The 21,147-nt window shown below is 47.0% G+C and overlaps 1 protein-coding gene across 1 annotated transcript in view; it reads right to left on the bottom strand.

The window, feature by feature from the left end:
* Nucleotides 1–21,028, bottom strand: part of TEPSIN (TEPSIN adaptor related protein complex 4 accessory protein) — a 35,331-nt gene extending 14,303 nt beyond the window's left edge. Inside the window, exons 1-11 of the mRNA XM_066587703.1 lie at nt 20,900–21,028; nt 20,227–20,299; nt 10,940–11,031; nt 10,769–10,862; nt 8,519–8,586; nt 6,201–6,279; nt 6,059–6,118; nt 3,884–4,078; nt 3,637–3,814; nt 1,248–1,361; nt 636–714 (exon numbers count right to left, since the gene is read on the bottom strand). Coding sequence (XP_066443800.1) covers nt 636–714; nt 1,248–1,361; nt 3,637–3,814; nt 3,884–4,078; nt 6,059–6,118; nt 6,201–6,279; nt 8,519–8,586; nt 10,769–10,862; nt 10,940–11,031; nt 20,227–20,299; nt 20,900–20,935 — 1,068 coding nt within the window. The 5' untranslated portion in view covers nt 20,936–21,028. The remainder of the gene's footprint in view (nt 1–635; nt 715–1,247; nt 1,362–3,636; nt 3,815–3,883; nt 4,079–6,058; nt 6,119–6,200; nt 6,280–8,518; nt 8,587–10,768; nt 10,863–10,939; nt 11,032–20,226; nt 20,300–20,899) is intronic.
* Between the last annotated feature and the right edge of the window lie 119 nt (nt 21,029–21,147).

The following is a 21,147-nucleotide window of genomic DNA, read 5'->3' as shown; positions in this document are numbered from 1 at the left end:
ATTCTTTTGCGCTAGAATTGAATAATCAAGTTGGGACCCATTAACTTTTCCTATTTATGACATAATCAATGCTCGTGCCAAATTTCCCGTTTCTATGACATTGGGAAGTGAGAGATTTAGATTACGTACGTTAAATTTCGACGCCAATTCTTTTGCGCTAGAATTGAATTATCGAGTTGGGACCCAATTTCTTTTCCTATTTTGCAGATAATCTATGCTTGCGCCAAATTTCATGTTTCTACGACATTGGGAAGTTGGAGAACTTTTGGTGAGTGAGTGAGTGAGGGCTTTCAGCTTTATATATATATATATATATATATATATATATATATATATATATATATATATATATATATATATATATATATATAGATAGATAGATAGATAGATAGATAGTTAGTAGCCAATTTTAAAATTCTCCTGGTTGCCCTTGGAAACAGACAACAGATTAGCTCCACCTCACTGTCAATCATGTGACTTGGTCACTTGGTTTAAATTATGCAACTCCCAGAATGCACTGTTCTTGCGGAAACGAGCAAAATTCTGAAACTAGCTTTCGATTTTCATCTAGAAGATAAAGTAAAGCAGAGTTCGTCAGAACTTTATATAGAGAACGATGTAAATTGTGTTCTCACCAGTTTGACGCACGTGTTGTCATCTTCCAACGAGCGGTTCAACATCTCGAACACAACTTCACAGTTCAGCAGTGAACAGCTGGTACAGAAACGCAAAAGTCAGCACAAAGCATCATAGTCACATCACACCTACCACTGCTGAGCTCAGCGGCTCTACAGAGCATGCTCTGCACTGCTGCAGGGGCCAAGCGGTCAACACGGAGCAAACAAATGCTTCCATGCAGCTTGGGATAGGAATAGAGGCTAGGACCAATGGGTTCAATCGGGGAGACACTGATTGGTCTGCCCACCTGGTTTTGGGGGATATATGGGGGGGGGGGTTGCTTTGTATGTAAAATAATATGTCCCTCCTAGTGGTGGGCTGAATGGGAGCGACTGGCTGGCTGTAGATTAGTGCGTGCTGGTCATGTGATCCCTCTTACACACCATCCAACTGCCCAGTCTTCCTAGGATTATCCGACAACAGGTTGCAATATAAATACACATACAAGTGGGGGTTCCCAACAGCTTCCCCCACAAAACCTAACGCGATACAATTTATACATCAAGCCCAGTAGAGCTCCCCCTAGTGGTGGCTGACACCATGTAAGCTCCAGTCTAGCAACTACTCACCCTCTCACAAAATGCTGCACCTCCTCTTGGGTGAGGAACACTTTCTGTCCACTGGTGACAGTCAAAACCAGCTGCGCCTCCTGGAGGCAGTCACCTGCATGAGCAGCTTCCACCCTGTGCAGAAGGAAAATAAGGGACATCTGTCTAAATATCGGATGACCTTTTAATGTACTTTGCGTCAATTCTTCACTGGTCGCAGGATCTGTGCTTGCTGTCAGTGAATGGGAACATTCTTGTTTAACCCCTTAGTGACAAAGGCTGTTTGCACCTTAATGGACCAACTAATTTTCTTTTATTTTTTCCATTTGTCGCATTCAGGAGCCAGAACTTTTTGATTTTTCCGTTGACACAGCCATAGGACGGCTTGGTTTTTGCAAGACAAGTTGTGTTTTTTAATGGGTACATATAATGCATTGTATAAACTCTTCTAAAAAATTTTTTAAAGGAATTGGGGAAAAAAAAAAAAAAAAAAAAAAAAAAAATCAAAAAAACAAATGGCAGAATCCTTTTTTATGACGTTCAGTGCGCAAAACAAATACATTATTCTCCGTGTCGGCGCAACTCCAGCGATACCGAGCTTATATAGCGGTTGTTATTTTCACATTCCAAGAGCCAGGACATTTTTATTTCCCTATGGATGGAGCTCTGTAAGGGCTTGTTTCTTGCTAGCTGAACTCTAGTCTTCATTTATCCAGTTTTTGGGAACATACAACATTTTGATTGCTTTTTATTCAAGATTAACAAAATCTGGAGTTTTGACATGCTTTTCATATTTAGCGGCGTTCACCGTGCGGTATAATAGGTTACGTCAGTACCAACTTTTTTTTGCAACTTTTCACATTTTTTTTTTAATCATTGCATTTAAAGACCCCCAACAACATTTTTCTTTATTTTTGTCAACAGCGCTGTGAAAGGGTTTGTTTTTGTGGGCCGAGTTGTACTTTCTGATAGTATCATTTGTTGATCCATACGACATTTTGATCACTTCCTATTCTATTTTTTGTAAGGTGAGACAGGCACATGTAGCCATTTTCGCAATGTCTTTTTGTATTTTTCCCCATGGCGTGCTCAGTGCAGGTTAGATAACGTACTAACTTTTTTCTCTGGGTCATTACAAGTGCAGCGATACTGCATGTGTTATTTATTTACTCAGTAGGGTCTTGGTCAGACTAGTGGTTTTTTTGCACACACATAGCTGCAAAAAACCCACTGCTCGCATGTGTAAGAATCGCGTGAACGGGCAGCTACTCCAGGAGGAAAAAGAGAAGAAGCCCCGCTATTGGTTAATCCCCTGTAGCCCCACTACAGGGAATTAACCCATAGCTCCACTCTGTCTCTCCCTGCTATGGGGATCCCCGAGGAATATCCCCATAGCGCAGGGATAGGGGCGTGACTAGGGAGAGGGGCGGAGCTACACTCACATGGATTCCCACAGCAAACAGAGGGGATTGGGTCTAGAGCGCTGGCTCTGATTCGCTCATAGAGCGCTGGCTCTGAATGGCTAAGCGTCAGCCAATCAGATGGAGTGCTTCCAGGAAGTGGGGATTTTTCAATCCCCGGATAAAAGCGGTGAAGAAGAACAGTGTCGGGGACCAGGAAGAAGCCGCAGCAGAGCCGGAAAGCGCTTCTAAGATGATATATACTTTTTAAAGTATTTTTTCCTGCAGTTAGAGCTTAGGTTATGGCTTTGACAGTAAGATTTCCTACTGTCAAAGTTGCATCGTACCGCACGAAAACCGCGTTTTCGTGCGATGCAACAGAGAGGAAGGCTCCATAGGAAAACATGAGCTACAAAACCTTGCAGGTTGCGTTCTTATTGCAAAACCCACAAGGCTTTTGTCTCGCAATGTCGCATGCTACAAAACATTGCTAATGTTAAGTAATCCATAGAGAAAGCATGGGCTTCACATACATGCCATTTGTAGCACTGTTGCATCGTGGGAAAATCGCGCAACTTTGTCGCCTGTGTGAAGGAGCCTAAGGGCTATAACATCTTGCTACAAAACACATGTATATGAAGCCCATGGTTTCTAATGGGTTCATCGACATGAGAAGTTTTGTAGCCCGAAAGAACCCACCGGAAACCACAGGCTTCCCATACATGCGTTTTGTAGCGATGATTTCGTAGCCCGTGTGAAAGAAGCCTCAAGTCCAGACTCTTCAGTTCCCAAAAGCTATTGTTCACACCAAATAACTGTAGCAATTCCTCAGCTGTGCCAAGTATTAGCACATGGATGCAAATATTGAGGTTTTCATTATTGACAGCAAGCAGATATATTTTAAATGGTGAGGAATTGAAACAAAAAAAGTGTATTGGAAAGTTGCAGAACTTTTTATAACGTAGTCATTAAAATAGTACAACCTCCCCCAACACACACAGCAAATCTACCTTTCAGAAATCTCCGCTCCCTCCCGGTGGCTGCTACGGGATTGGCCGTCACTGCCCGTTTTGCTGCCAGCATCTGAGGATAGGCTATGTGGAGACTTGTCTTGTAAAGAGTCTTGGGAGCTGTGACCACTATCACTGTCGTCCCATCCTCCCCCGGGTACTCCTGAGCGGTGACTACCTGGAAGGAAAGGTACATGAGTACACACTGCAGATAGGCTTCACCCCACCTAAATCAGGCATGACTCACCTCTGAAGCCGTGAGCAGCTGGAGGAACGGGCTTCCCGACTAATGGGTACCGCTCACCCAGGGGGACCACCACTGGCTTATACGTGTCATCTGCTTGATCTTGGAGACAAGGAGACTGCGCTCCAACCAGCACCTTCTGAGTCACCGCTACAGCCGCTCTCTGGATGCCGCTCAGCAGAGCTTCACTTGGACTGCCTGGATTAGACACCAAATTCTGCAACTTTATAATAGACTTTGTATTGCAACATTGATTGTTAAGATCTCTGCATGTATTCACAAAAATGATTACACTCAACGACAGCAAGCAAATACTTAACACAGCTGATGGTTTGCTTCAATTCTACCTAGTCTGGGCAATTCTTTAAATTACAATAAATAGTTAGGGGACCCACACTGCAGGTCAACAAATCTCCTGCAATTAAAGGGTTTGTCCAGCTTGATAATTAATTACCTGCCTTCAGGACGGCTCATCAACTGCTGACTGCCAAGGGATTTACTGATCAAAAGCACATACCGTATATACCGGCGTATAAGACGACTTTTGAACCCCGAAAAATCTGCTCTGAAGTCGGGGGTCGTCTTATACGCCGGTAATACCAAAAAAAAAGTGTAAAAAAAAAAAAAAATCATTACTCACCTCCCCCGGCGTTCTGTCGCGCTCCGGCAGGATGTCGCTCGCTCCTCGTCCCCGGCGCAGCATTGCTTTCTGAATGCGGGGCTTGGAATCCCCGCCTCCAGAAAGCTAATACACACGCCGTCAGCCAGTTACAGCCATTCAATGACAGCATTGAATGGCTGTGAATGGCTGAAGGCGCACGTGGCTTCAGCCAATCACAGCCATTCAATGATGTCATTGAATGGCTGTAACTGGCTGACGGCGTGTGTATTAGCTTTCTGGAGGCGGGGATTCCAAGCCCCGCATTCAGAAAGCAATGCTGCGCCGGGGACGAGGAGCGAGCGACATCCTGCCAGAGCGCGACAGAACGCCGGGGGAGGTGAGTAATGATTTTTTTTTTTTACACTATATTACCGGCGTATAAGGTGAAAGTTGGGGGGTCGTCTTATACGCCCCGTCGCCTTATACGCCGGTATATACGGTAGATACATTTTGAAGTGGCCAGACTCCTGAACTTTGATTGTGGCATTTAAATGCCGCTGTCAGAATTAACAGCGGCATTTAAAATGTTAACAGCTGCGATCAGTGGCGCTGCTGATTGGAGCTGTCGGCTGTAAAGAACAGCTGGCACCTGCATTGAATGGAGTGGGATAGACCCCCTCCATACAAATCCCAAACCTCCATGATGTAACTATACATCTTGGACCATTAAAGGGGTTGTCCCGCGAAAGCAAGTGGGTCTATACACTTCTGTATGGCCATGTTAATGCACTTTGTAATGTACATTGTGCATTAATTATGAGCCATACAGAAGTTATTCACTTACCTGTTCCGTTGCTAGCGTCCCCGTCTCCATGGTGCCGTCTAATTTTCAGCGTCTAATCGCCCGATTAGACGCGCTTGCGCAGTCCGGTCTTCTCCCTTCCGAATGGGGCCGCTCGTGCCGGAGAGCTGCTCCTCGTAGCTCCGCCCCGTCACGTGTGCCGATTCCAGCCAATCAGGAGGCTGGAATCGGCAATGGACCGCACAGAAGACCTGCGGTCCACCGAGGGTGAAGATCCCGGTGGCCATCTTCGCAAGGTAGGTAAGAAGTCACCGGAGCGCGGGGATTCGGGTAAGTACTATCCGTTTGTTTTTTTTTTAACCCCTGCATCGGGTTTGTCTCGCGCCGAACGGGGGAGCTATTGAAAAAAAAAAAAACGTTTCGGCGCGTGACAACCTCTTTAAGTAGTTAAACAACCAGAAATGTGAAAATCCCTTTAGCGTAGATACATACAAGAGGTAAGACACAGTAGAAAAATCCACCACAGCCTTTGCAGAGAAACCTGTGTGTGAGTTCTTAGCGATTTTTTGCTGCGGATTCCACTGCAGTTTACACTCCGCTCAACACCGCTGTGATAATCCGTAACACAGACTGACATACTGCCCCTCCACACTTGGTTTCTGGAGCGTGTGGAGGATTATTATAACATAATTTCATTGCCGCCAGGGTAATACTCTGCAGACCGTCAGCAGAGTGCAGCCTGCCAGGTGGACATCGCCTGCAACTCGGAAATTACCTTGATTATGTTCCTGAGAGTAGCCAAAGCCCTGAGAGCGGTAGACCTGAGACCCCATCCCTAAAAGAAAAAGGGGCCGCTTACAATAACGTACTGACATACAGAAGGGCTTATGTGAATACAAGCAGTGCTGGCACATTACCGGGCGGGCACCTCTCCTTGCTTGGCACCATGGTGGACGTATGAGGGGCAGAATCTGTGTACAAGCTGCCCACCAGTTCCTGGAAGAAGAATAGATAATCTGGGCTGTGACTGCAGGCGACCTCTTGTATATATATATATATATATATATATATATATATTATATATACACACACATATATACATACATACACACACAGGTTTACGTTTCCATACACAACTCTTTCCCACCGCTCTGTACAGTGGGTGGATATAGATGTAGATATATATGTGTCTGCGCACCTCTGGTAAAATGTCAGGTTTTTGTTAAGTTAAAAATTCCGACAAAGATGAATCCTTTCAGATTTTTTCCCGCCTTTAGCGTGATCTGTTATCTGTACCATTATTAGTTAAATAACAAACGGAAATCATTTAGGGTTGGTGAGTATTGTTTTTTTTTTATGTAGTGTAGCTAGAGCTTAGAATTCAAGCCCCCCTTGAAAATCAGGACAGGGCTTATTATCAGGGTAGGTCTTATTTTCAGTGAAACACAGTAATTCCCTCCACCTTGACTAAAGCCCTAGTTCCAGCAGCTGAACAGCTGGACACATAATGCTGCCTCCAACATCTTCCCTGCAGGCATGGTGGTCTTTTGGTGATGTGCAGTGCTGGCTTTGTATCAAACCTACTTTTTGGAATCCTCAGTCTCATCAGACCATAACACGTTCTCCGAAATACTTTTGGTAAACTTGACGTAGCTTTTAGCAAAACATAGCTGGGCTTGGATGGTTTTCTTTGCTTACCCCCCCCCCCCACCCCCCCCACAGACCAGACATATGAAAAATAAGGGAGATAGTTGTCACATGCACTACACAACCAGGACTGGCAGGAACTCCTGCAGCTCCTTTAACCCCTTGAGTGGCACGCCCGGAAATTTTCCGGGATGAGCTCCACTGCTCATAGCGACATAGCCCGGAAGATTTCCGGGCTATGTATCACTATGGGAGCTGCAGAGCACAATGCCACAAGCTGTGAGAGTGTGCTCTGCCTGCACAGACCCACAGAGAACAAAGCAAGGGCTTTGAAAAACCAGCAGAAGATATTGCCGATCTGCCGGCAATCTCCTGCTTTGTTTACAGGTTGCCATAGAGACCATCGGCTTGTCAGAAGCCAGCCGATGGTCTCTGTGGCAGGGAGAGCTTGGTGCTTGGCTGTGAGAGGACAGCTAGGTACCTGCTCTTACAGCAGAGATCAGAGAAAACTTCCGATCTCTGCTGTGTTAACCCTTTACATGCGGCAGTCTATGTGACTGCAGCATGTAAAGGGCTGTCACTGCAGCATGTAAAGGGCTGTCACCATCGGACCCCCGGAATGTGATCAGGGGGTCCTGATGGGTCCCCTAAAGGGACAAAATAAATAAAAATAAAAAAATAAAAAAGGTAAAAAATTATAAAAAAAAATAATAGAAAAAACTGGTCTCCCTTTACTTTGTAAAAAATCAAAAATCAAATGACACATGTGGTATCCGTGCATCGTAATGACCCAGAGAAGGAAGTTAATACATTATTTAACCCCTTAATGACATGGCCCCTTTTTTTCTTTTTTCCCCATTTCTTTTTTTCCTCCCCCCTGTTTAAAAAAATCACAACTTGTCCCGCAAAAAACAAGCCCTCATATGGCCATGTCAATGGAAAAATGAAAAAGTTATGGCTCTTGAGACGCAACTGCAAAATTAGTTGAAATTCAATGATTAGACCATTTTAAAAAACCTGCCCTGGTGGGCACGACAGGGTGGTAGGAAACCAGCCACTCAAGGGGTTAATGTTGCTGTCGGCCTCTTGGACCAACTTTCTTCTGGTCTTTTCATCAATTTATGAGGGACGCCCAGTTCTTGGTGAGGTCATTGTTGTGCCAAATGTTATCCCCTTCTTGCTGACGGTCTCCACTGTCCCCCATGGTATATGTAATGCCTTGGAGATGTCTTGGTCCCCTTCTCCTGACTGACACCTTCCCACAATCAGATCCCTGTGATGTGCTGTAAGATCTTTACCGACCAACTTACAAAACGTCCGGAAAATCCTCCGAGGAGAGCCGAACTTTATATATGAGGGGGAAGCAGAATCCCTGTAAATAACGGCAGCGGAGTGCAAACTGCTATCCATCAGGAGGTTACAGGGCTACCAACCACATCCCCAATACAAGAGGGTGTGAACACTTATGCAACCACATTATTTTAGTTTTGTTATTTTTATTTTTCCACCCTAAAAGATTCCAGTCTGTTTTCACAGAATTGTACAGATACCGGTCACATGGGGGGAGGGGGGGGGGTACTAAACTTACCTGACCGGCCGACCGTACTTTCTGGTACAAGCTGATACCGTGAAGAGGGTCTGGGGGGCCACCAACCGCTGTGAAGAGAAACAGACTACAATTAAAGTGATCACTGCAAAAGATCCCAGGGTGTGCGCCAACAAGAAATATCCAAGTGCAGTCCTGCTGGTTCATGCCGTCATCTCCCTGCACACTTTACTGAGAGGCATGGCCGTTCCTGCAGTACGGACTCACATGGTCTCGCTTCACATGTATTGCTGCACTCAGCATCATGTAATCACAAAGGCTTGGAAGCTCTACACCTCCTGGTCGTAAACTGACACAGAGGCCAGGCGGAAAAGCTTTATAGCGGCTCATGAGGATTCTGGTGGAAGGTGAAATTGTAATTTTTGGTTGGTGGTGCGATTTACGACGTGTTATAGGGAGAGCTGTAAAAACAAAACAACTACAGTACTCACCTTCCGGAAGTCTGGCAGCTGCAGTGCCAAAAGTTCCTGCAGCTATCACATGCCATTCACTGGCCTCAATGGTTATGTGTTCTGCACCAATGGCACACAAGTGCCGAGGCCAGTAATTGGGTGCAGTGGTCATGTGAAAGAAGAATGGCAAGTGACCGATGCTGGAGCTTCTGGGACCTTTAATAATTAAAAAAAAACACAGGTCACTGCTCATTTTTTTTTTAATCTTTGAAAACCCCTTTAAAGTGCCCCAAAGATTGCACACAGCACCATGCTGACAATACGTACAAGAGTATAGCGCACAGTACCAGAGAGTCAGCAGGTGTCCATCGAGCAGTGAGGGTGCAGCTTTTTTCCCAAATTCCCAGCCTCTCCAGAGTGACTGACATATAGTGCTCCTCTGTAAGATCCTGTGCGAGTGCTAATGCTGTACATGGCAAAGAAATGTTGGCCAACCCAGTGTGCTCCACTATTGGGCATATATTAGAATGCCAATCATTCTGGGTGGCCGGGGAGTCGGCACAAACTGGTTAATATGCAATCCTGGCGCAGGAGGACTTGTGTTTTCAACTTTAAAGCGCTTTTCCAGGACTAAAAAAAATGTTTAAAGGGTTTAAAATAAATACAAAGTGAATACTCACCTATCCCAGCTGCTCCCCGTCCAGTGCCGCAGCTTCGGTGCCCACCGCATGGAACTTAGAAAAAGCGGTGGGCGGTCTTGTGCACGTGATATCCACTCACAGGTCTCAGCTGCCATAGAAGAATCACGCCGAAGCCTGTGAGTGGTTGAGTGGTCATGTACACAATGAACAGCACGGTACCATCCACCGCTTCTTCTGGCTTCCGTGCAGTGGGCACCGGCGCTGCAGCAATGGACGGGGAGCGGCCAGGATAGAGGAGAGTATTCACTGTTTTACTCATTCTAAAATCTTAACTTTTTTATTTAGTGTCAGAAAAGCCCTTAAGGCCTCATGTCCACGGGGAAAATCAGGCCCGCTACGGATTCTCCATGTAGAATCTGCAGTGGGTCCCTCCTGCCCCACGGACATGAGCGCTTAAAATCGGAATTTAAAAGAATTAACTCACCCGCAGCGGACCGGGAAGGTCTTCTCTTCCTCACGGCCGGATCTTCTTTTTCGGCCGGCGGATGAACTCGTCACGCCGGCGGCACGTTGCCGACGTGCCGCGCGCACGCGCCGGGCACATCCGCCGAGCCGAAGCAAGAAAGATCCGACCGTGAGGAAGAGAAGACCTTCCCGGCCCGCTGCGGGTGAGTTAATTCTTTTAAATTCCTATTTTAGGTCTCCCGCGGATCCGGACGGCTTCCATAGGCTTCAATAGAAGCCCGCGGGAGCCGTCCCCACGGGAGACCCGCATGAAAATGGAGCATAGTCCAGGTTTTTTCATGCTCCATTTTTTTTAAAATCCCTTTTATTGACCATCCGTGGGTATTTATCTACCCGCGGGTGGTCAATGCATCCCTATGGGGTGCGGATCCGCGTGCGGGAGAAGAGTTAAAATCCGCTGCGGATTTTAATTCTTATTTTGCCTGTGGACATGATTTTAATTCTTATTTTGCCTGTGGACATGAGGCCTTAACGAGGCTGACCACAACACTTCCGGTTAGGATTTCTGCCAAGCTTAATGCCCTTGGAGACATTGTTCCATATAAACAGGCTTACTGTCCTTAGATTGTCCCTATTAGACAAGACCAGAGTACAGGGCAGGAAGGGTTATCATGAGGACCTGGTCATAGTGTAGCTTCAGATCTTATGGTTGCCTCTGAGGAGGACACTCCTACCTGAAGCCTCCTGTATGTAGACTGCATTGCGGCGGAGATCTTGGATGATCTGATCAGATCCATGAGAACACAGATAGAGCAGGATCTTCAGCACCTGGAGATAACACAACAATAAGAACTGTAAGTCATCTCGTAGGTGCCGCCAACCCCGCTTTACTACATTGTACCAACCTTCAACTTGACGTGACACGAGTTGTTCTGCAGGCGGTTCAGAAGGTACTCCAAGAGGCACTGGCAGCTTCCAGAAGACTCATGAGAGATCTCTGTTACTACGTTAAGGGGTTAATTATCATGCAATGAATTTACTCATTTATTGTTACATTCCTCTCATCTGCTTAACCAAGAGAAGAGCCATGGAGGGATGTGGAGAACATACAGACTCCATGAAGATGCTGCACTTGTTGCATTTGAACTCCGGGGAAAAGAAGGATCGGACACGATAAATAAGAAAAAAAACTAAAAAAAACTATTGCTTTGTCCCCCCTAAAGACAAGCCACCATCACAGCTGTCTGGCTGCGGCTTTCTCCACTAACCCCATGTAAAACACATGAACCTTTGGCCAAACTGAGCGTTCACATATATGGCAGGAAGGTCGGGAAACGGCCATCAGCCGAACAAGTCTTCAGCCAACAGCTACTGAAGGTGTATGGACACCCTAGAGGTGCCCGTATACACCTGACTAAAGTTAAAGGGGTTTTGTTTGTTCGGAAAAAAAAAAAGAATATATCTAGGACTCACCTATTACCACATCTTCTCATGACTGAGCTTCGCCTGTGTCCTGGGTCATCTCACTGCACGCTAGTCATCTTGTTATGAAGTCTGCATTCCTCGCATTCCTTCCAGCTGGGTCAGTGAAGGTCACATCCCTGTGCTGTAGCGTTCACTGTCTAGGAAGGAATTGTAATCTATTTCAGAGACAGCTCGCATGAGCAATTTCTGAAGATAGGCAGCCCCCCTGCTGGCCTGAGAGCTGTAATGTAACGTATCTTGCCTGGCAGGCAGAAGTCTGTCAACCAATGTACGTAACCTCACAGGAAGGAGAAGAATCAAGCAGCTGGAGGTGAGGTGACCTTCCCGGACTGCCAGAGACAGGAGAAGACTGGGGCAGTGAAGATCAGGTAAGTCGACTGACAGGGGAGGAAAAGGTAAGTATAGAATTTTTTTTTTCTTCAAAAACAGAATCCCTTACACAATCATCCTGACAGTAGAGAATACTCTTTCTACTCGCATGCTCATCAGTCAGGGTCCCGAATCGATTACACATTAGTAGCACAACACATGATCAGCAAAATACAAGAAACGGAAATATTAGAAATGGTAATCTCAGACCATGCGCCAATATCGATAACCCTGCAGGACGCACACCCAAAAGGCACAGACTTTATATGGAGATTCCCATCTCACTTAACCCGGGATGAGAACTTCTCTGCAGCGCTCCAAACATGGTGGCTAGATTATGTGACTAATAACGAAGAACATATAACAAATCCCACACTGTTCTGGGAAACAGCAAAAGCCGCACTACGAGGCAACTTAATGGGATATATGTCAAACCTGCGCAAAAGAATTAATACTCCGTATGACACAGCCAGTCTAGAGCTACGCAATGCCTACACAGCCTACTTACAGTCACAAACACCACAAAACAAAGAAAAGTGCTATTTAGCCAAAGCGGACTTTGACTTGTGGCTAGATAGAAAAGAGAGGACACGCAACAAGTATCTGCAGGCTGACTTATACAGACATGGCAATAAAGCGGGACGTTTGCTGGCGCGTCTGGCAAAAGGCCATTATGCCCCGACAAACGTCTCCTCTTTGAAGGACAGGACAAGAAAGTTAGAGAACCACCCGAGACAGATAAACACAATACTGCAAGAATATTACACAGAAATATACAAGGCCCCGTCAGAAAACATAGAGAAAGGGATGGAATGCCTTAAAAATCTGCCCCTGCCCTCTCTCAGCCCAGAACAGCAGCAAACCTTAAATGAAAGCATAACAGCAGACGGAATTAAGACAGCCATAACCTCTCTGGCAAATGGCAAAGCACCGGGTCCAGACGGTTACACCGGAGAATCTTATAAACACCTTAAAACTGAAATATCTCCCATTCTGGCAAGTTTTTACAATCACATAATACAAACCGGGCAGCAACCTCATCAATCAAAAACAGCACACATAAAATGGATCCTAAAACCGAATAAAGACCCCCAACTACCTGAGTCATATCGGCCAATATCACTAATAAACCAGGACATCAAAATACTATCCAAAATCATGGCTGACAGACTCTGTAACTATATGACATCACTGGGGCTGACCGACTCAGTAACTATATGACATCACTGGGGCTGACAGACTCAGTAACTATATGACATCACTGGGGCTGACAGACTCAGTAACTATATGACATCACTGGGGCTGACAGACTGAGCAACTATATGACATCACTGGGGCTGACAGACTCAGTAACTCTATGACATCACTGGGGCTAACAGGCTCAGTAACTCTATGACATCACTGGGGCTGACAGGCTCAGTAACTCTATGACATCACTGGGGCTGACAGGCTCAGTAACTCTATGACATCACTGGGGCTGACAGGCTCAGTAACTCTATGACATCACTGGGGCTGACAGGCTCAGTAACTCTATGACATCACTGGGGCTGACAGGCTCAGTAACTATATGACATCACTGGGGCTGACAGGCTCAGTAACTATATGACATCACTGGGGCTGACAGGCTCAGTAACTATATGACATCACTGGGGCTGACAGGCTCAGTAACTATATGACATCACTGGGGCTGACAGGCTCAGTAACTATATGACATCACTGGGGCTGACAGGCTCAGTAACTATATGACATCACTGGGGCTGACAGGCTCAGTAACTATATGACATCACTGGGGCTGACAGGCTCAGTAACTATATGACATCACTGGGGCTGACAGGCTCAGTAACTATATGACATCACTGGGGCTGACAGGCTCAGTAACTATATGACATCACTGGGGCTGACAGGCTCAGTAACTATATGACATCACTGGGGCTGACAGACTCAGTAACTATATGACATCACTGGGGCTGACAGACTCAGTAACTATATGACATCACTGGGGCTGACAGACTGAGCAACTATATGACATCACTGGGGCTGACAGACTGAGCAACTATATGACATCACTGGGGCTGACAGGCTCAGTAACTATATGACATCACTGGGGCTGACAGGCTCAGTAACTATATGACATCACTGGGGCTGACAGGCTCAGTAACTATATGACATCACTGGGGCTGACAGGCTCAGTAACTATATGACATCACTGGGGCTGACAGGCTCAGTAACTATATGACATCACTGGGGCTGACAGGCTCAGTAACTATATGACATCACTGGGGCTGACAGACTCAGTAACTATATGACATCACTGGGGCTGACAGACTCAGTAACTATATGACATCACTGGGGCTGACAGACTCAGTAACTATATGACATCACTGGGGCTGACAGACTCAGTAACTATATGACATCACTGGGGCTGACAGACTCAGTAACTATATGACATCACTGGGGCTGACAGACTCAGTAACTATATGACATCACTGGTGGGACCGGCACAGGTCGGGTTCATAAAGGGTCGGTCAGCAGTCACAAATATCCAAAAGGTTATGGCAACACTAGACATAGCACAGCGTCGTAATACGCAGCGCCGGACACAAAGCACAAAACACAACTCAATACTGCTATCACTAGACGCTAAAAAAGGCCTTCGATAACGTGAATTGGACATGGCTAAACTTCGTGCTAGACGAGGCAAACATTAAAGGCCCTTTCAGAAAATACATTGACAGTCTATACCAGAACCCCAAAGCTAGAATCCATACACCAGGCTTCATCTCAACACCCTTGGAGCTTCACAAGGGCACCAGGCAGGGCTGTCCATTATCACCCTTGTTATTCGATTTAGCACTAGAACCACTTGTACAAAAGCTAGATGACCCTAGTACATACGAAGGCATAAAAATTGGAGACCAAGAGCTTAAAATGACGCTATTTGCAGACGACATAGTGTTATTTCTAGAAAAACCAGAACAACATTTAAAGACGCTGCTGAAAACCATAAAAGATTTTGGAGACCTTTCCGGGTATCACATTAACCCCTTAAAGAGCGAAATACTGGAGCTAGGCTCCCCCTGCCCACCAGAGTTATGGACATCATTAGGCTGGCCAAACACTATAGTAAAACCATATATCACATATCTGGGGGTCAAAATAGGAAAAGCCCCAAGCTCTTTGTACACATTAAGCTATATCCCATTATTTGATAAAATACAAAAAGAACTGGAGCGTTGGATGTACCCCCCATTGTCCCTGCTGGGGCGATGTCAGCTCATCAAAATGATGAGCTTCTCAAAACTTCTGTACCCAATGCAGACGATCCCCTTACTGCTAAAACATAAAGATGTGAAACTTCTAAACTCAGCGTTCACCCGTTTCTTATGGGTGGGCAAGAAAGCACGGATATCATTACAAAAAATGATGCTAGATAAAGAGGAAGGGGGAATGAGTTTCCCAAACATATGTAGCTATAACATAGCGTGTCTCACAAGACATATAGGGGATCGGATACAACAAACAGACGCATACTCCTGCAGGACAATAGAATCAAACCTAGCAGCTCCTTGGAGTCTAGTTGGGTGCCTACATACGCCAATATCCAAATTACCGGGAGACATTAAAAGATCGCATCTGCTAAGAGACACCATAGTAACCTGGAAAGAGTTAAAGGGGTTGTCCCGCGGCAGCAAGTGGGTCTATACACTTCTGTATGGCCATATTATTGCACTTTGTAATGTACATTGTGCATTAAATATGAGCCATACAGAAGTTATTCACTTACCTGTTCCGTTGCTGGCGTCCCCGTCTCCATGGTGCCGTCTAATTTTCAGCGTCTAATCGCCGGATTAGACGCGCTTGCGCAGTCCGGTCTTCTCCCTTCTGAATGGGGCCGCTCGTGCCGGAGAGCTGCTCCTCGTAGCTCCGCCCCGTCACGTGTGCCGATTCCAGCCAATCAGGAGGCTGGAATCGGCAATGGAACGCACAGAGCCCACGGTGCACCATGGGAGAAGACCTGCGGTCCACCATGGGTGAAGATCCCGGCGGCCATCTTCGCAAGGTAAGTAAGAAGTCACCGGAGCGCGGGGATTCGGGTAAGTACTATCCGTTTTTTTTTTTTAAAACCCCTGCATCGGGTTTGTCTCGCGCCGAACGAGGGGGGCTATTGAAAAAAAAAAAAACCCGTTTCGGCGCGGGACAACCCCTTTAAGGAAGGCGTTCAACCTACCTCTTCTAATATCCAAGCACATGCCACTGATAGGACATCCTGAATTTCATAGGGGACTAGATGATAAGATCTTCAGAGATTGGAGTGCATGCGGCCTGACAACAGCAGCGCAGTTCATGCATGAGGAAGACCGGAGATGGCATACGCAGAAGGGAATCCATGACAAATACAAGATCCCCGGCGCACAATTCCTACAAACCAAACAAACCCTTTCTTTCTGTACAGACAAACTTATGAACTTAACCAGAGAAGCCCCGACCAATGATTTTGACTCGTTAATTGCGCAGGTACAGCAAACTCCTTCCTTGTCCAACATACAAAAAGCAATTACACACAAATTCACAAAAAAAAAAAGAAAAGAAAAAATAAGCTTTTTTCACAATGGAAAAGGGATTACTAATGACATGGATCTAGAAAGCAAAATACTGAAGGGCTGGAATACGATCCGTAAACATGTTCAAAGTGAGGGGTGGAGGGAAACTTATCAAGGTGATGCACTACGCCATATATGGCTTCAACATACCTGCCGTACCGCATAGACCTAATCATTTGGTAGAATGCACAAAGTGTGGCGCACACGCTACCAACTTTGAACATGGCATATGGTCGTGCACATATGTAAACGCCTTCTGGACCACCATAGCACAACATATCTTGAATAAATGGAAGATAAAAATATCGGTAGACGTACAATCCATGCTATTCCACGCTGCACCACAACAGACAAGGGACGCGCCGGGCCCACAGACAAGGGACGCGCCGGGCCCACAGACAAGGGACGCGCCGGACCAACAGACAAGGGACGCGCCGGGCCAACAGACAAGGGACGCGCCGGGCCAACAGACAAGGGACGCGCCGGGCCCACAGACAAGGGACGCGCCGGGCCCACAGACAAGGGACGCGCCGGGCCCACAGACAAGGGACGCGCCGGGCCCACAGACAAGGGACGCGCCGGGCCCACAGACAAGGGACGCGCCGGGCCCACAGACAAGGGACGCGCCGGGCCCACAGACAAGGGACGCGCCGGGCCAACAGACAAGGGACGCGCCGGGCCAACAGACAAGGGACGCGCCGGGCCAACAGACAAGGGACGCGCCGGGCCGACAGACAAGGGACGCGCCGGGCCGACAGACAAGGGACGCGCCGGGCCGACAGACAAGGGACACGCGCAGACCAACAGTCATTACCACCTTTCCTACATATTTTTCTCTTGGCAGCCAAACGGGCATTACGTAAACACTGGTTAGAACCAACAATGCCAGATGTAATGGAGGTAGAAGCACAACTCATACATGTAATGGCGCTAGAAAGAATAGAAGTGGAGCGCAACAAGGAGAAAGGGGCAAAACACCATTTTAAAAAATGGAAACATTTTCTGGTATCGCATTTCTCAGATTCTGAGATTTCGGCTATAGTTGTTCCCTTCAAATACACGAAATGGTACCTAATAGAGGAATTGAAAGGTACATTGGGGAGACTGGCGGGACGAGAGAGAAGCTAATCTTCCCAAAGAGAACCGACACACCTGCAAGAAAATCCCAAGGATCTGACAAACCACGACACGACGGGGGCAAACGGATATGATAGATTATCAGCATTATCTCCCCTCCCCCCCAGCCCATATTTTCCTTAATCAACTATGCTCCCACACAATAGTCTCAGGGAAAGAAATCTCTTTTTTTTTTTTTTTTTTTTTAATTATTTTATTTGGAAATTATCAGCTACATGAACATGTACAATATGAGTATGCTCCGTCTATGTTGGGTTTTTTTGTTAGTTTGTTTTAATTTAATACAAACAGCTGATTTAGTTTCTATATGCTACACATGGTATATACTATGTAAAACAACAAGCGTGATGTCAATGTCTTTGTACTATTTTTATTGAAAAATATGCAAAATCAACAAATAAAGAGAAGTTTGAAAAAAAAAAAACAACAAAAAAAACAAAAAACAGAATCCCTTTAAGAAAAATGAACGATTTCAACCAGAATGAACATTCATGAGAATAATCTTTTTATTCGAGCGTTAACACACAGTCATTGTCTGGACTGTTGTCCTTTTAAACATGTCCGTCCGATACTTAAAGGGGTTGTCCCGCGGCAGCAAGTGGGTCTATACACTTCTGTATGGCCATATTAATGCACTTTGTAATGTACATCGTGCATTAATTATGAGCCATACAGAAGTTATTCACTTACCTGCTCCGTTGCTAGCGTCCTCGTCTCCATGGCTCCGTCTAATTTTCAGCGTCTAATCGCCGGATTAGATGCGCTTGCGCAGTCCTGTCTTCTTCTTTTCTGAATGGGGCCACTCGTGCCGGAGAGCGGCTCCTTGTAGCTCCGCCCCGTCACGTGCCGATTCCAGCCAATCAGGAGGCTGGAATCGGCAATGGATCGCACAGAAGCCCTGCGGTCCACCGAGGGAGAAGATCCCGGCGGCCATCTTCACCAGGTAAGTAAGAAGTCACCGGAGCGCGGGGATTCAGGTAAGCACTATCCCGTTTTCTTTTTTAACCCCTGCATCGGGTTTGTCTCACGCCGAACGGGGGGGGGGGGCTATTGAAAAAAAAAAAAACGTTTCGGCGCGGGACAACCCCTTTAAATGATCTTTCCATCAAAAATTTTTCAGCCAGTGAAAGAAAGTTCATTGGTTCTTGGTTCAGTGTCACTGAACATTGTAGCAAGGCTATGCACAGAATGGCTGGCAGGGGGCAGTAACCAGGTCTTCTGTGCACTAAAAGTGTGCTAATCAGCAGGGACAGCTGTGCGGGCGAGTCTGGAGGAGCTAAGATCTCCAGATACATTCAATTCCTTGCTGAAAGTTGGGGCTGAAAAGTTCTGAGCCGGAGCTGCCGCCAAGAGAGCGGAGCTCAACGCCAGAGCAGTGCCAGCGCCGAGAGAGCGGAGCTCAACGCCAGAGCAGTGCCGGCGCCGAGAGAGCGGAGCTCAACGCCAGAGCAGTGCCGGCGCCAAGAGAGCGGAGCTCAACGCCAGAGCAGTGCCGGCGCCGAGAGAGCGGAGCTTAATGCCAGAGCAGTGCTGGCGCCGAGAGAGCGGAGCTCAATGCCAGAACTAGGCCAGGCTCAGAGAGAAGCTGAAAGCCGGAGGTCTGTGGGCACCCAGTTTAGTACGTGTAGTGGCGCTAGGCCAGTGAGTTAGCAGTGAGGGAACTGCTGTGTAGTTAGCGCCTTGATAGGCAAGCGTTTATTATTTTCCATAGCACGAAGTATATGTGCAGCCAGTGGTAATTTGGGTTTTTACATGGCCTGAGTGAGCTGCTGTGTGGTCGTCGCCCCCCACCCCACACATTGCCACATAACGTATGACCAGATGTGTATGGCGGGTCGGCGCAACGATGGTTTATTCAACGGTGGTGCAGCCATCAAGCACATTCTATCCAATATGTCTGCCAGCTTTAGGTCAGGCCCTCTCTAGGGTTCACACCTCTCGTCCAAGTGCAGCGATCTTCAAACAAAGGTGCATTGTCTTCTGACATACCATGGAGGGAAACACGCTGATCTCTATGGAAGCGGCTCTCATTGGGTTTGGGAAGTCTCCGGATTCCTGCACGGCCCCTCTGTTCTGTCTACTGATGCAGCCTCTGCCACTCAGATGTCTAACTGTCTCTTCTATCCGTTCGGACGCTGGCTGCACCATGATCAGTCGTTCCCTGCAGGGGAGCCGCTGCCACGTGCGGGCATTACAGGGTGCCAATTAAAGCCAGTGAGCAGCTGTCTTTAGTTAACCCCTGCAGGGTAGATACAGGCGTCTGAAGCTGCTTTCATATCGGCGGAGGGGATGCCAGTTTCCTGCTCTGTTTGGGGAACCAAAAGCGAAATCCACTTGCCAAACAGGTTAGTTTATGACGGAACCGAACAGCGCCGACGGACCCCGTTGACTATAAGGGGGTCCGCTCTGTTTCCGCTCAGCTGCCTGAAGTTTCACTGGAAGAAAAAGTCCTGCATGTAGCGCTTTTTCTTCCAGTATTTTGCGCCAGATCTGCGCCAGAACCTCCGGCTGGAAGTCCCAACGCAGAAGTGAAGGAGGACTTACACAGGTCCCACCACACGCTAATGCCTGCCGGGCACAGGTGGCAGAATTAAGGATACTGGCCATTTCTTCATAGAGGTAGCCCGGGCAAGGGGTGTCGTCATCGGAGGTCCCCTTTAATAGCAGTGGAAGCTGAAAAACAAGAAAGAAGGCATTAAAAGGAGCTGCAGTCCTGGTGCAATGCTCTGCAGCGGTCAGTGCGGCCATCAGATGAAGAGTCAATGAGTCACAGGAGGCAAGTTCATTCCCGTATCTTGTTGTGTCACATTCTTGGCACAGAGATCTGAGGAACGTAAACGAGGTCCCTTTAATGATCCCGTAACGCGTCATATATACCGGATTCCGTGCGTTTTTTATGCGCATAAATACACCGTGTACTCAAACACGTAAAGGGCCTGCAACAAAACGCAACGCAATACGCTGCGTAGTCACAGAATGACAAGACGCCCGTGTGAAGCCGCCCAGCACTTCTGGACTCGATATACAACCCCCATGACACTGGGGTCTGATCAGGGAACATTATGGAAGTCAACGACCTTCTGGCATTGGTGTTATCTAGGATCTGAGCCGCAGTGACCTTTCCCTTTAAGGCATCGGTGGGAGTCCCAGTACATAGAAATGGAAGAACCCTTTAAGAAGAGTTAAGTGGCTTTATATGGATAGATTAAATGAGCCCAAAAGTCACATAAACCGTGTAGCCATGAGCTCCAGAGGGGCTGGTAGCCCACTTACCTGCTGTAAGAACGTCAGCTTGCCCAGTACTGCCATCCTCTCCCCTCTCCCAGCCACTGGGGCCTCACTGACAGCCTGAACTGCGTCCACCAATCACAGCGCTGACTCCTACTCTGCCAGCCAATCAATGTGCACTATCCCAGAAAACAGCCAATAAGCGTCAGCTTAAGGGACGGTCCAATTGGAACGCGGACAAGGCGTCTCGACAGCTCTGATTGGCTGGGTCGTCAGTATGGCCGTGCTCTGAG

This window comes from Eleutherodactylus coqui, chromosome 13 (assembly GCF_035609145.1).
Source record: "Eleutherodactylus coqui strain aEleCoq1 chromosome 13, aEleCoq1.hap1, whole genome shotgun sequence".
Classification (NCBI taxonomy): domain Eukaryota; kingdom Metazoa; phylum Chordata; class Amphibia; order Anura; family Eleutherodactylidae; genus Eleutherodactylus; species Eleutherodactylus coqui.
The sequence above is the reverse complement of the archived record's forward strand: the minus strand, read 5'-3'. Positions and strand labels throughout refer to the sequence as shown.